This window comes from Neofelis nebulosa, chromosome 2 (assembly GCF_028018385.1).
Source record: "Neofelis nebulosa isolate mNeoNeb1 chromosome 2, mNeoNeb1.pri, whole genome shotgun sequence".
NCBI lineage: Eukaryota > Metazoa > Chordata > Mammalia > Carnivora > Felidae > Neofelis > Neofelis nebulosa.
Window position 1 is genome coordinate 115,354,400 of NC_080783.1, and position 16,256 is coordinate 115,370,655.

Here is a 16,256-nt window from a genome sequence, read left to right on the forward strand (position 1 = left end):
TCAAAGAAGGTTTGGGAAGAGATGGAACTTGTACAGGACCCCAGAGAAAATACATTAGGTCTTAGACTGGCAAAGGTGGGATCACAGCGGATAGATCAATGAAAAAGAAAAAAACAGTAGGAAAACTTGAAAGGTTTAACACATAATTTTAAGAAAAAAGTTCTTCATTGGAGAGGTTTTTAGAGAGTTTAGCAAACAATCTTTTTTTTAAAGCCATCTAAAATCATCCTACTTGGACATTTTCCCGGAGTTCCACATTGTGGCTCATACAGTGTTCTGTAGAAGCCGTTAGGCTTAGGATGACACTGGTGCTTTCTCTGCTTTACCTAAATTTTCACTTTGGAGGTGCTGGGTGGCTCAGTTGGTTAAGTGTCTAGCTTCAGCTCAGATGATGATCTCACAGTTGGTGGGTTCGGGCCCCACATCAGGCTCTGTGCTGACAACTCAGATCCTGGAGCCTGCTTCAGATTCTGTCTCCCTCTCTTTCTGCCCCTCCCTTACTCATGCTTTGTCTGTCTGTCTGTCTCTCTCTCTCTCCCAAAGTTTAATAAACATTAAAAAAATTTTTTTTTAATTTTCACTTTGGTGGTTTCCCAGTAAAGCCAAGATAGGGCCTGGTCCTGGTAGAATGCCACAGAATGTCAAATCTATTATCTCCTTTTTCTGAGTTCTGACAAGAGAAAATGAGATGTGAGCCTTTGACTAGGATATAGACAAAGGAAACCTAATACTTCCTTCGTTCTGTTAATCCAGCAGAGCTCCACCCTGAAAGATTTGAGCATGATTGACATAATATTAAAGCATCTGATGGGGCTCCTGGGTGGCTCAGTCAGTTGAGCAACTGGCTCTTGGTTTCAGCTCAGGCCATGATCTCATGGTCATGGGATTGAGCCCTACTCCCGGCTCCATGCTGACAGCACAGAGCCTGTTTGGGATTCTCTCTCTCCCTCTCTCTCTGCCCCACCCTTCCACATGTGCACATGCTCATTCTCTCCAAATAAATAAATAAACTTAAAAAAATTTTTTTAAGTATCTGAGTGATGAAATTTATTTTCTCTTTAATTCCTCTGTAATGAAGAGCCCAAGTCTCAAAACCAAGTAACAGTACAATACTGTAACTGTGCTCTGGACCCAACAGCATTAACCCTTAATAAAGAAGGACATTCTTGCAAAATGGAGCAGGAGCACTTGGGTCTTCCCGGGCCAGTCAATAGTATTTTCTGACCTCTCAGTGCCTTAGTCTCCAATCTTATAAAAGAAAGATAATGAAATTTTTTCTGTCTATAAAAAGAATGGAGATCCTCAGATAATGAAAAACACCATTCTTTTTTGATGAACCATAATGAGAGAATACTGCTACATCTCAAGGATTCCCACTTGGTCTTAAAAAAAAAAAAAAAAAAAACCACCAGACTGAACCAATATGTTAGGACTTGATAATTTTCTACATTCTTTGGCATTTACCAACCTTTTAAGGAACTAGAAAACAATGAAAATTATTTCCCTGTCCAAATATCATATCAGAAGCTTCTTTTTAAATGGAATTTTAAAAGAATGATATTGTGTTAACTAAAAGAACATTATATAGTAATGAGGGCCACTTCATTAGAGAATATAAATGTGATTTTACAACTTAGCATCTGAATTTACTTAAAATTTTTCTGATGACCGACAAAGAGCAGCAAGAAAAACAGGCTAACTGTCTTAGGTTTTTCAGTTTTTTAAATATTTTGCCTCATGGTGTACTGACTTCAAACAAGAGTGGGTAAGAGAGCCATCACTAGATTAAAGATCTAGCTTCATTCAGAATGGGGGAGGGGCTTTTCTGAAAGCAATTTCAGCCATTTTCTCATGGCTATTCAGAATCACTTTCTTTTTGGGTTTGCCTCTCTATTGTTTTGCTTGTTCAACCATGATTTTAGAATGATTAACATTTTCCCTTTATTCTCATAGAACCTAATTACTGTCCAGTGTCCTTTTGAGTATATTGACTACAGGAAGGTAATGGAAACACAAATGAATCCCAACACCTGGGTTGAGGTTCCCCAACGGATCACATGCTCACAGATAACAGCAGAATCAGACACAAATCAGGGTTTGTCCAGGGAATTCCTTGAAGGACACCCATAAAAAAAGGCTATCCTTCTGTGAGAAATAGAGGTTCTGAGATTATCTGTGGTTACATTGTATACAGTGCTCATGGTGGTTCTACCCTAAAATCCAAAGATTAAGAGAACTGTATAGACCCCTAAATAGAAGGGAAAAAAGAAAACATTAAGTTTGCCATCTGATCCCAAGAATTAGTGACAGTTCCGGGAAAATACCCTAGGTCGTAGTAGGCTTCGGTGTTAAAGTCCTTAAGGATGCAAAGTTAAGATACAAAGGATGCAATTGTCTTCTCACCACCTCTCACTTCTACTTTCCTCTTCACCCACCTCTGGGATGGCAGCAAGTGAGAAGAGAAATAAAATTCAACTCTACTGCCATTTGCACCAATCTGCACATAATGTACTAGCCATCAAGATTTAGGTTTTAAATCTTCACTTTAAAGGGCCCTACAGAGTCTCTGCAAAATTCAGAAAACCAACAGTTGGATGTGTTGGACAAAGGAGAAAATAGAAATGCTGAAAGCCATTGAATCATTTAATAGTCTCCATAAACCTATTGTGAAGCAAAGTTTCATAAAGTGTGAAATGTAAGGGTGGAAATCACTGACAAGCAGGGAAAAATCCAGTTCCTTACAATAAAACAGAGCTGCGATTTGCGAGTGATCGCCAGGGTTGAGAAAGGCCTGACAGATATAATGGGCTAGAATGACCGATTACCTTAATGTGTTTCCAGGAGAAGCAGACTCAAGTGCTTAAGTGTCATAATCATTAGTAACTTAGGCTGAGTAGGATGATTATATCTACAATAATGCATTACACCAGCTCTTTCTCTCCAAGGGCTTCGATATGCTAATGAGAAAAGAAATGAGCAAACTTCATTTAGATGTAATATCCTAAGAATGAAATTTCACAGATTTCATATTCTCTTTTTTTTTTAATGTTTTTGAGAGAGAGAGAGACAGAGTGCAAGTGGGGAAGGATAGAGAGAGGAGACACAGAATCCAAAGCAGGCTCCAGGTTCTGTGCTGACTGGGGCTCGAACCCATGAACCGCGAGATCATGATGGATACTTAACTGACTGAGCCACCCAAGCGCCCCACAGATTTCATGTTCTTATGAACAATTAATGAAATCATATTTATAACGTGCCAAAATTGCTTACCAAATAGGCAATCCCAATCTGTACAGAAATCATCATAAAACCCAAAAATACAAATGCAAACTTTTTCCCACCTGCATTTTTAGAGAAAAAACTAAAACCAATTCTTTACACAGTCTCGTCATCCTAGAATTGCTTCAGGCAGAGTTATATTATTTGGTTCTCACCAGTTTATGTTAAAGTTTCTGTTTAACCCCATTCTAGAATTTATATCTTTTATAAAGTAAATGCCTAGAGGTTACTACTTTTTTATGAAGTCATAATTAACTAAGATTCTAAACATTAATTTCTTCATTTCACTGTTTTATTTAAATTTTAGCACTTTAAAAAATTACAGATTCTGTCATATATTCTAACCATTCATGTTAGGTGGAATCAGTAGCACCTCAACTGTCAGGAGGCACGGTCTGTGAACCTCATGTCAAATAGCTACGTGAGCAAATAGTGAGATAAACAAGTCATTCGTGGAGACAGAGGTGGAGCTGGGCTTGGTTAGGAATGAATCAGGCCATCCCACAGAGTAGGTGTCTCCTTTGCAAGTTGCTCTTCAGGGCACAATTAAATCCCTTATAAAAGGTCCAGCTCCCAGCTGCCCAGTACACTTGCCAGCAGTGTCAGCGAGCGCTCAACTTCCTTTGGTGAAGTGGGTAAGTCCCAGCCAATGGGGTCATATTTTTCTGTACAATTCATTTTCCAGCTGTAGTAGATGCTGGGTGGGGGTCAGGAGGATCTATGTACCAGAAAGGATCAGTATCTTACAGGGATATCAAACTCCCGCTAACTCCATGCCATTTTATAGCTGAAGCCATCACTTGAATGGAAACATGGCTCTTCTCCCAAGTCTCTGAATTCTTTTTTTTTTTAATGTTTTATTTATTTTTGAGAGAAAGAGACAGAGACAGAGTATGAGCTGGGCAGGGGCAGAGAGAGAGGGAGACAGAATCCACAAAGCAGGCTCTAGTCTCTGAGCTGTCAGCACAGAGCCTGACACAGGGCTTGAACCCGTGAACCCCGAGATCATGACCCGAGCCAAGGTCAGATGCCCAACCGACTGAGCCACCCAGGTGCCCTCCCCCCCACGTCTCTGAATTCTATAAGTTTGTTTGCATATTAGGGCGTGGAGAGTGGTTCATGTGTGACTCTTATGGGGGTTCATCTTCCTAAAAACTGCCATCTCAAGAAGTCACCAATCCTCAGTACTCCTTTTTTATGGTTCTACTCAATATGGGCCATCTTCATGTAGTTATGACATCTGAAGTATTGGAGTTGAGAAATAATTAAAGAAGCTAGCCAATAACTGAGTATTTGCAACATATCTGAGTTAATACAAATAACATGTACTCTGTTTTCTGCATTGTTATACCTGAATATTATAATGCCACTTTTGCCTAGGAAGAAGAGGTGCTTAATCTTAGAAATAGTGACTTATGGGGGCGCCTGGGTGGCTCAGTCGGTTAAGCGGCCGACTTCGGCTCAGGTCATGATCTCGCGGTCCGTGAGGTCCGTGAGTTCAGGCCCCGCGTCGGGCTCTGTGCTGACAGCTCAGAGCCTGGAGCCTGTTTCGGATTCTGTGTCTCCCTCTCTCTGACCCTCCCCCGTTCATGCTCTGTCTCTCTCTGTCTCAAAAATAAATAAACGTTAAAAAATTAAAAAAAAAAAAAAAAAAAAAAAAAAAGAAATAGTGACTTATGAATTATCCTCATAGATCTCATATGTACTACATATGTTGGAAAATAATCCACATTCCCTTTTTATTTTTCTGGTTACCACCTAATATTTTGCTGCCACAATTAGATCTACATGGCTTATATCCACCTTAAGATACTCTCAAATCTTCCTTCACCTTTTGGCTTTCATTTATTCTCTTTATTCAACTTTAGAGAAAGATACTTATGAATAGCAACATATCAAATTTAAAATTCTACACTCAGATCACTATTTGATCTGAAATGTGGTAGGGAGCAGGAAGAGACAGAAGAAAAGGATATGGATAATCCAGATTGACTAGACGATCAAAAGCTGACTACAGAATAGTCTGAAGATAATTCCCTAGCTTCAAATTTCTCAGGATCTGTCTTCCCCTTTCTAAGTACAATACTGAAAAATAAAATGCTTTGAAAGCCCAGGTTGAAAATAACTACTGTTAGGACACCTGGGTGGTTCAGTCAGTTAAGCATCTGACTCTTGATTCTGGCTCTGGTCATAATCTCAGGTTGGTGAGATCGAGTCCCATGTAGGGCTCTGTGCTGACAGTGTGGAACCTGTTTGGGGTTCTCTCTCTCCCTCTCTCTGTGCCCCTCCCTCACAGTTCTCGTTCTCTCTCTCTCTCTCTCTCTCTCTCTCTCTCTCTCTCTCAAAATCAAAAGAAAGAAATAAAAGAAAATAAATTACTGTTGTAAATTTAGGGCTCTGACTGAAACAGCATGGATTAAACCTCCCCAAGATGGGAAACAGAGTTTTAATTCTGAATCCTACTTTATTCTTCTAGATTTACTTGAACTTGAAGGAAGGGGAAAAAAAATGTCTCCACTTCTGAAAAGCATCTTGGATATCACTGAAATTTTCAATCAATATGCCTTACATGATTGTGATGGGGCAGCACTAAGCAAGAAAGACCTGAAGAACCTCCTTGAAAGGGAATTTGGAGATGTCCTTCGGGTAAGAAATAACAAGAAAAGGAAATCTATTGATTTAGAGTTATAAAATTTCTTCTCAGGAGAGATCATAGCAAAGAATGGTGACTTTGTATCCATTTTATACCATCACAGCTCTACACTACAGTCTTCATCTCTGAGTCTGAAGGCACTTAACAGGCATTGTAGTCTGAGTACTTAAAGAAGTTGCTAACAAGTATTTATTTCATGTACTTGATGGCAACGTCAATGTGAATGAACATTGGAAATTATCACCAAAGATGTCAGATCAAACTAAACTTGAAAGGAATTTAAATTTACTTCCAAAGTTTAATAATTAAAATCAGTGTCTTCTCTAGTAAAATGGTGTTAACATAAACGTTTTCTTCTGTTTACAAACATGGGATAAAAATCTATCAAGGGTACTATTTCAGACATAAATGGCTGCTGTAAAACTTCAAAATTTTTCGTTGTTATTTCTCTCTTGAGGATGAGTTCATATTCACCCAGCTAAAAAGAACTTGAGTTCTTTTGATCAGCATTAAATTACAAGTTACAAAAATTTCCAACAAATGTATGCTTTAAAATGAAGTGTTCACATTTTACGTAGAGACAAGACTTGAAACACACTGGATGTTTTTCTAATTGCTTTCAATGTCTTCTGAGTGTCAGCATATCACAAAATATTCATTGTGTGTATGACTTAAAGTTTACTATTTGTAAATAGTACATTGTAAAATTTTTGTTTTCATTTTTTCATAGAGGCCACATGACCCTGAGACAGTAGATCTGATCCTGGAACTTCTGGATCGCGACTGTAACGGGCTCGTCGATTTCAATGAATTCCTCCTGTTCGTTTTCAAGGTGGCTCAAGCTTGTTATTACGCTCTCAGCCAGGTTTCCGGGCTGGATGAGAAGGGGGTCAGGTGTGAGGGAAAGGAGAACCCGTTACAAGATCCCAGGCAAGAAGACCAGAGATTTGAGCCCCGGGACAGACAACTGGAAGAACACAGGCAGAAAAGGCAGGAACTGGAGAGGGAGCTCGCAGAGGAAGACAAGCAGCGGCTGCAGAGGCGAGAACCGGAAGAGCGCCTGGAGGAGGAAGAGCAGCTGAAGAGGCGCAAGGGTCGGGAGCCTGAGGAATTTCCTGACCGAAAGCAAAGGCAAGAGAGGCGGGAGCAGCGCGAGCTCCGGGAAGAAGAGGAGCAGTTGCAAAGGCAGAAGCGGGAGCAGGAGGAGCCGCGGTTGCAGCAGGAGCTGAGGCGCGAGAAGCAGGACAGACGCGAGCAGACAGAAAGGCGCGAGCAGCAGCTGAGGCGCGGGGAGCCGCGCTTAGAGCAGGAGCTGAGGCGCGAGCAAGAGAGACGCGAGCAGGAACTGAGGCGCGAGCAGAGGCTGAGGCGCGAGGAGCAGGAGAGACGCGAGCAGATAGAGAGGCGCGAGCAGCAGCTTAGGCGTGGGGAGCCGCGCTTAGAGCAGGAGCTAACGCGCGAGCAAGAGAGGCGCGAGCAGCAGGAGAGACGCGAGCAGGAGCTGAGGCGCGAGGAGTTGCTCTTTGAACAGGAGCTGAGGCGCGAACAGAAGAGGCGCGAGCAGGAGCTGAGACGCGAGCAGAGGCTGAGGCGTGAGGAGCCGCGCTTAGAGCAGGAGCTGAGGCGCGAGCAGGAGAGACGCGAGCAAGAGCTGAGGCGCGAGGAGTTGCTCTTTGAACAGGAGCTGAGGCGCGAGCAGGAGAGGCGCGAGCAGGAGCTGAGACGCGAGCAGCGGCTGAGCCGCGAGGAGCCGCGCTTGGAGCAGGAACTCAGGCGCGAGCAGGAGCTCAGGCGCGAGGAGCCGCGCTTGGAGCAGGAGCTCAGGCGCAAGCAGGAGCTCAGGCGCGAGGAGACGCGCTTGAAGCAGGAACTCAGGCGCGAGCAGGAGGAGAGGCGTGAGCAGGAGGAAAGACGAGAGCAGGAGGAAAGACGAGAGCAGGAGGAAAGACGAGAGCAGGAGCTGAGGCGCGAGCAGGAGCTGAGGCGCGAGGAGCCCCGCGTGGAGCAGGAGCTGAGGCGCGAGCAGCGGCTGAGGCGGGAGGAGACGCGCTTGGAGCAGGAGCTCGGGCGCGAGCAGGAGCTGAGGCGCGAGCAGGAGCTGAGGCGCGAGCAGGAGCTGAGGCGCGAGGAGCCGCGCTTGGAGCAGGAGCTGAGGCGCGAGCAGCGCCTGAGGCGGGAGGAGACGCGCTTGGAGCAGGAGCTGAGGCGCGAGCAAGAGCTCAGGCGCGAGCAGGAGGAGAGGCGCGAGCAGGAGGAGAGGCGCGAGCAGGAGGAGAGGCGCGAGCAGGAGCTGAGGCACGAGCAGCGGCTGAGGCGAGAGGAGACGCGCTTGGAGCAGGACCTCAGGCGCGAGCGAGAGCTCAGGCGCGAGCAGGAGGAGAGGCGCGAGCAGGAGGAGAGGCTCGAGGAGCCGCGCTTGGAGCAGGAGCTGAGGCGCGAGCAGCGGCTGAGGCGAGAGGAGACGCGCTTGGAGCAGGACCTCAGGCGCGAGCGAGAGCTCAGGCGCGAGCAGGAGGAGAGGCGCGAGCAGGAGCTGAGGCGCGAGCAGGAGGAGAGGCGCGAGCAGGAGCTGAGGCGCGAGGAGCCGCGCTTGGAGCAGGAGTTGAGGCGCGAGCAGCAGGACAGACGCGAGCAGGAGCTGAGGCGGGAGCAGGAGGAGAGGCTCCAGCAGGAGCTGAGGCGCGAGCAGCAGCCTGCTGAGGAGGAGGTGGAGGCCCGTGAGCGGGACAAGAGCCGCACCTCAAGGTGGCAGTGGCAGCTAGAAAGCGAGGCCGACGCCCGTCAGAGCAAGGTCTACTCCAGGCCCCGCAGGCAGGAGCAGCAGAGGCAACGCCAGGAACGCGAAAAGAGGCAGCGCCTGGAGCTCGAGCGGCAACTGCGGGAGGAGGACGCCGAGTGGCCAAGCCGGTCCGGGTCCCTCCGGGAGGAGCGCGAGCAGCGGCTGCGCCGAGAGGAGCAGGCACGCCTGCAGGAGGAGGAAGAGCAGCGCCGAGACTTCAAACGGCAGTGGCAGGCGGAGGAAGAGAGCGAGAGGCGCCGCCAGAGGTTCTCCGCCCGGCCCCAGTTGCGGGAGCAGCAGGAGAGGCAGCTGAGGGCGGAGGAACTGCAGGATGGGGAACTGCTGCGTGAGGAGGAAGAGCAGCGTCGCCAACGACTCGAGAGGGAGCGGGAGCAGCAGATCCTCGAGGAAGAGAAGCAGCTCCGGTTGGAGCAGAGCCTCCAAGAGGATCAGGAGAGGAAGCTACGCCGGGAGGAGCAGTGCCGTGACCAAAAATGGAGGTGGCAACCAGAAGAGGAAAGCCAGAGACGCCGCCACACAGTCTACGCCAAGCCAACTCAACGAGAGCCGCTGAGGGAGGAAGAGCAGCTGCAGCGAGAGGAACTCAAGACAAGGAGGCTCCAGGAGCTGGAGAGACAATATCGGGAGGAAGAGCCGCTGAGGGAGGAAGAGCAGCTGCTAAGAGATCGGAGGCGCCAGCAGCGCGGCAGGCAGTATCTGGAAGAGGAAGAGCTGCAGCGCCTGGACAGAAAGAGGCAATTCCAGGATGAGGATCAGAGCCGCGATCTGAAATGGCAGTGGCAACCAGAAAAAGAAAATGAAGTTCGTAATCACAGGGTTTACTCCAAACGCAAAGTGAACGAAGAAAGGATCCGGCAACTCGAAGATTCCCAGGTTCGAGACAGACCATTCCGGCAGAATCGGTGGCTCCTGCAGGATGAACGGGATGAGAGAGCGCGAGAGAAAGAGAGGACCCGGCAACAGCGCGACATGCAATTCCCAGCTGAGGAACTGCTGGAGCGAGAAGAGCAAAAGGAAGCCAAAAGGCGAGACAGGAAGTTCGGCGAGGAGGAACAGCAGCAGCGCCGCCGGGAACGTGAGCAACAGCTTCGCCAGGAGCGCGACAGAAAGTTCCGTGAGGAGGAACAGCTCCTTCAGGAAAGGGAAGAACAGCTGCGCCGCCAGGAGCGCGACAGAAAGTTCCGCGAGGAGGAGTTGTTGCGCCGCCAGGAGCGCGACAGAAAGTTCCGCGAGGAGGAAGAGCTGCGCCGCCAGGAGCGCGACAGAAAGTTCCGTGAGGAAGAACAGCTCCTGCAGGAAAGGGAAGAACAGCTGCGCCGTCAGGAGCGCGACAGAAAGTTCCGCGAGGAGGAATTGATGCGCCGCCAGGAGCGCGACAGAAAGTTCCGTGAGGAAGAACAGCTCCTGCAGGAAAGGGAAGAACAGCTGCGCCGCCAGGAGCGCGACAGAAAGTTCCGCGAGGAAGAAGAGCTGCGCCGCCAGGAGCGCGACAGAAAGTTCCGTGAGGAAGAACAGCTCCTGCAGGAAAGGGAAGAACAGCTGCGCCGTCAGGAGCGCGACAGAAAGTTCCGCGAGGAGGAAGAGCTGCGCCGCCAGGAGCGCGACAGAAAGTTCCGTGAGGAAGAACAGCTCCTGCAGGAAAGGGAAGAACAGCTGCGCCGCCAGGAGCGCGACAGAAAGTTCCGCGAGGAGGAATTGATGCGCCGCCAGGAGCGCGACAGAAACTTCCGTGAGGAAGAACAGCTCCTGCAGGAAAGGGAACAGCTGCGTCGCCAGGAGCGCGACAGAAACTTCCGCGAGGAGGAATTGATGCGCCGCCAGGAGCGCGACAGAAACTTCCGTGAGGAGGAACAGCCCCTGCAGGAAAGGGAACAGCTGCGTCGCCAGGAGCGCGACAGAAAGTTCCGCGAGGAGGAAGAGCTGCGCCGCCAGGAGCGCGACAGAAAGTTCCGTGAGGAAGAACAGCTCCTGCAGGAAAGGGAAGAACAGCTGCGCCGCCAAGAGCGCGACAGAAAGTTCCGCGAGGAGGAAGAGCTGCGTCGCCAGGAGCGCGACAGAAAGTTCCGTGAAGAGGAACCGTTCCCGCAGGAAAGGGAACAGCTGCGTCGCCAGGAGCGCGACAGAAAGTTCCGCGAGGAGGAATTGATGCGCCGCCAGGAGCGCGACAGAAAGTTCCGTGAGGAAGAACAGCTCCTGCAGGAAAGGGAAGAACAGCTGCGTCGCCAGGAGCGCGACAGAAAGTTCCGCGAGGAAGAAGAGCTGCGCCGCCAGGAGCGCGACAGAAAGTTCCGTGAGGAAGAACAGCTCCTGCAGGAAAGGGAAGAACAGCTGCGCCGCCAAGAGCGCGACAGAAAGTTCCGCGAGGAAGAAGAGCTGCGCCGCCAGGAGCGCGACAGAAAGTTCCGTGAGGAGGAACAGCTCCTGCAGGAAAGGGAAGAACAGCTGCGCCGCCAGGAGCGCGACAGAAAGTTCCGGGAGGGGGAACAGAGGCTGCGCCGCCGCCGAGGGCTAGATGGTACCCTCTCTCAGGAGGAGCAACTGAAGGGTGCTGAACAAGAGCAAGAGCAGAGCGTCCAGCAGGAGAGAGAAGAAAAGCGACACCGACAGGAGCAGGACAGGCAGTTCCTCGAGGAAGAAGAGCAACTGCCACGCGAAGAGCAGGAAGAGCTGAGGCGCCGGCAGGAGCGAGGCCAGCAGTACCTCGTGGAGGAGCAGTTTGCCAGGGAGAAGAGGCGCCGTCAGGAACAAGAACTGCGGCAAGAAGAGCAAAGACGCCGCCAGCGGGAGGAGGAACGAAGGCACCGCGGGCAAGTCTGGGAAGACGGAGACAGGGGCCGTCGGCAGACTCTGGAGCCAGGCAAGAGTCAGTTTGCCAGTGTCCCGGTGCGCTCCAGCCCTCTCTATGAATATATCCAAGAGCAGAGATCTCAGTACCGCCCTTAAGAGATGCTGCCAATATCCTGACACCTGCCAAAGCTTCCAGCAAAGGAAAAAGAAACACTGGATACCAAATGACTCAAATGTTTCTGGTTGTGGGAGAACTCTCTGATGTTCCAAAATCTTTTTTTTCCAAAATCTTAAACTACACTCATTTCATGTACCTTGTACTCTTGCCTTTTATTCTTCCTCAAGTAGTTCTTTACTGCAGGGTGTCTTTGCTCTTTGGTGCAGATGTGGTGTGCAATTTTTAAAAATCTAAATCATTTAATTTGTTTAAGGAGTTTTGTTTCGGGAACGTTTATTGCTTTCGAAAGTAACAAGAATAACAATGATTTAAGATTCAAAAGAATTGGGTCTGTTTTTTTCAATGGTTGATTCATCTTATGGAGAGTTTAGATATTTTTTATGTTCCAGTTGGCATTTTTTTTCTTGAGCCTAAATTACACTAATATTTACCTCCAAATAGACTCTCATTTTTTGGCATAATTAACACAGATTCTGCAAGGGGGCTGAATTTTTACAAGCCTTGAATACCGAAGGACAGGGGAGGAGGGAGTGACTTCTACAGAAAAATTCCCTGTGAAATCAGCCCCTAACTGGAAGAAATCTGAAGATTTAGCTTCAAAACCTAGAATTTGATTTTTTTTCATACTTGATAAGCACTTAAAATCTCCTGAGCCAAAAGCAAGGTATTTCCCAAAAAACTCCAGAGCTCAAAATTTAAAACTGTCTACTGTAGTCTGTAGTGTTCAGTTCTTTTCCCCCCAATCTTTGATGAATTTGAGAATATTCCTACCTTTGTTCATTTTAACTGAGAGAGAACCTGCTCAAGATCCTATAAACATCTACTTCACTCTAGAGTCAAAAGGAGATCAAAGCATTTTTGGGGAAGGAAAGGGACAAATTTGTGAACAGAAGGGCAAGTTCCCAGAAGCCCTTAGATGAGACCCATCAGCTCGCAATCCTTTAAGACCTATTGATACTACCTTGGAGACATTCTTGTTGAAATGATTGGACTGTGTAAAAAATAAATGTTTGGCAAACAATTATTTTCGTCTGTTTTGATTATGCATCAAATCATGACATCTATTGGTCTGTAACTGATATAAGTTCCCACTAAGAAGTATTTGGCTACTATTATCCATGTCTAAATAGGAAAAGGGGGGGAGAAAAACTATTTTCCCCAACCATTTTTTCCTATTAGGTTGAATAGGAAATTTCCATCCCCAAGCTATACAATTCTCTTTCCAAAGGCTTTTATTCTTGACCCCACAGCTTTCTGTGTCCTTTCTTGCAGTGGCTCACTGGTCATGACATTATTATTTGTATAATGTCATGGACTAGTGTTTGTTAATATTTCCTTCTAAGGCTACAGCAGCTTCTTGGTCTCTGATGTCTGATAAGCCAATAGTAACAAATGGCCTGAAAGTCCAGCTCAGTATTATAGAAATTACAGATGACCTGTTGATTTAAGCAACATAATCCATGAGGTGACTTAGTCAGAAGATGCTTATACCAATCAGGCCAAAGTATCAAGTTGTTATCTAATAATCCAAATACCTCTGTATCACCTGCTGAAGTCTATATTTAGTATCCATACCTTAGTAACTAGGAATAAGTCCAAGAAGGCCCTGATCCAGGATAGAACCATTTCTAATTGTGAGGGTCATGGATGAGAAGATGTTCTAAGTTATAGACACTTAACATTTTTGATCAATGGTGCAAACAATAAAGCTAAGCCTGCAGCTCCTGAGAATTGATCTGGTAAAGTAACATTTTCTGCAAGGAACACCAGCCTTTCTCTCACTTTAACACAAATAGCAGATGCCCACCAAGGATAGAACCTGGGAATCCCCTGACCCTACCTTGAAACTTCATCTCTTTCAAATGATTTCTAACTGCAAAACTGTTTTCCCCTTAAGGTAAGCATAAGCTTTTCTTTATTTAAGGATCTTCACAGGGGCGCCTGGGTGGCTCAATCAGTTGGGTGTCAGACTTTGGCTCTGGTCATGATCTCACAGTTCATGGGTTCAAGCCCCACATCAGACTCTGTACTAACAGCTCAGAGACTAGAGTCTGCTTTGGATTTTGTGTCTCCCTCTCTCTCTGCCCCTTCCCTGTTCTCTCTCTCTCTCTCTCTCTCTCTCTCAAAAATAAACATTAAAAAAAATTTTTTTAAGGATCTTCACAGAAACCCTGGAAAAGTCTTACTGGTTTTCCCCAGGATCCTCTCAATGGGCACTCATCTCAGAGCCTCCGTATAAATGTCAGCCCCAGTATACTCCTGAAATATACACTCATCATCTAAGCAAGAGTTCGACTATAATAAAAACAATCAAATTCCTTCAGACTTCTTGTAGCACTTTACAAGATGAGGAAAGAGGTTCCAAAGAAGAAAGTACTGTTTCATCAGTTATAATAACATGTAGTTAAAAAAAAAAAAAAAACAGCCAGTTCATGCCCTATGGCTCCTTTTTTAGTTGCTGGCAAGCCAGTCTTCCTACTCCACCTGGATAATGCACATGTATGGACAGAACCTTGAGGCTGTTGAGCAACTGGCTGCTTAACTGTAAACTGGGAGCTCTATTAACATTACCTTGGCTGATGGGGTGCCTGAGTGGCTCAGTCAGTTAGGCATCCGACTTCAGCTTAGGTCATGATCTCATAGTTCATGAGTTCAAGCCCCATCTTGGGCTCTGTGCTGACAGCTCAGAGCCTGGAACCTGCTCTGTATTCTTTGTCCCTCTCTCTCTGCCCCTCCCCAGCTGAGGCTCTGTCTCTCCCTCAAAAATAAATAAAAACATTTAAAAGAACAACAACAACAACAAAAACATTACCTTAGCTGCTGCTGGGGAATGGGGTTGACAGTTTAATACATATGCTCTGTGATGAAAAAGCTAATTTCCATGTTATGTGCTGAATTATGTCCCCTCTATGGGTTTATATGTTGAAGTCCTAACCCTCAACATGTTAGAATGTAATCGTATTAGGATATACAGTATTTGAATAGGCAATTAAATTGAAATGAGGTCATTAGGTGGGCCCTAATCTGATATGAATGATGTCCTTATATGAGGAAATTTGGACACAAACACAGAGGGAAGATAATCTGAGAACACAGGAAGAAAATGGCTGTCTACAAGCCAAGGATAGAGATCCTTGGAACAGATCCTTCCCTCACGGCCCTCAGAGGAAATGAACCCTCCCAGCACCTTGATCTTATACTTCTAATGTCCAGAACTGTAAGAAAACAAATTTGTGTTGGTTAAACCACCCAGTCTGGGCATTTTGTTATGATAGCACTAGCAAACTAACACAATGTAAGGTGAGGTTATATTGCTAGGGTAACATATCTGTATTGTAATTATAATGATCTTTATCCTTTGACATTGTACAAGCAGATCCTGTTTCCTTAAAGACACTACTGTGGTTCATTTTGTTTTGTTTTTTAATTTTATTTTAGAGAGAGTGCAAGTGGGGGAGTAGCAGAGAGAGAGGAAGAGAGAGAATCTCAATCACGTTGCATGCCCAGCACAGAGCCCAATACAGGGCTGAATCCCATGACCCTGGGATCATGATCTGAGCCAAAACCAAGAGTTGAACACTCAACCAACTGAGCCACCTACGCACCCCTCAAGGCACTATTTTATTAAATCTGCCATAGTTGCTATGGTGCAGTGGAAACAATGCTACAAGGAATCAGGTTCATTCATTCATTCAGCAAATATTGAGTTCTTGCTATGTGCAAGGCTTTCTAAGGCAATGTGCATACAGTAGCAAAATAGTCCTTCTCACCTGTTCCTTCACTTAACTATCTATGTGTCCTTGTGCAAGCCACTTAAGCTTTCTGGGCCTTATTTCATGTTTCAAACTGTTAGGTTGAAATATCCATCACCAAGGTTATTCCTAGGACTGAAAAAAAAATTACTTTAATTCTAACGTTCACTTTGTTCGACTAAAAGTCTAAAAGCAACACAAATAATGTCTCACCCCAGCTTCTATCTTGAGCTAAGAGAAAGCAGGAAAAAGAACTGATGGTGATCATCAGAGCCTAGTTCCAGCTTCAAAGATCTTTCCTTTCTAGACAATCAGATCTGAACTTCCTTCCCTCTATCATCGCTGTTCCTCTCAAAAGTGCTTTCCTTTCATCCCAGGTTTATTCACTGAGAGAGAAGACCCTAAGCCTACCCCACTTTCTATGATCCTAGAACCACACATATACATTTAATTACTCCCATATGTTTCAGAGGAGAAAAAGAAGTCCTGAAACTTGGTTTCACTCAAAGTAAAAGTCAGTGGCCATTATTTAAGTATGAACCCATCTCTGCTTGATCTTCTGCACTAATTACACATTGCTACTATTTTCATTCAGTCATAATAATTAGTCTGTTGAGCAAGTGTACTGGTAATATAAGCCACTGAAGATTATGATCTATGTAATATGTAATAAGCACGTTTCCCTTGTTAAAGAGCTGACAGTCACATGCAATAACCTGAAATTAATGCATAACATAGATTTCTGAGTAGGTTATTTTCTGAACCCTCAGGACATCTATGGCAAATATTCAAATTACAAAAACTTTT

The 16,256-nt window shown here is 46.2% G+C and overlaps 1 protein-coding gene across 2 annotated transcripts; it reads left to right on the top strand.

Annotated features, from left to right (window-relative positions):
• Positions 1-3,868: 3,868 nt before the first annotated feature.
• Positions 3,869-12,718, top strand: TCHH (trichohyalin). 2 transcript variants are annotated; one of them, XM_058715716.1, is made up of 4 exons: positions 3,869-3,914; positions 5,756-5,925; positions 6,663-10,733; positions 10,779-12,718. In XM_058715716.1, the coding sequence occupies exons 2-4, from the start codon at positions 5,788-5,790 to the stop codon at positions 11,673-11,675; spliced, it is 5,106 nt and encodes a 1,701-aa protein (XP_058571699.1). In that variant the 5' UTR covers positions 3,869-3,914; positions 5,756-5,787; the 3' UTR covers positions 11,676-12,718. The 2 variants fall into 2 exon arrangements, with proteins under 2 accessions (XP_058571699.1, XP_058571698.1); XM_058715715.1 differs by having other exon boundaries at positions 6,663-12,718.
• Positions 12,719-16,256: the final 3,538 nt, after the last annotated feature.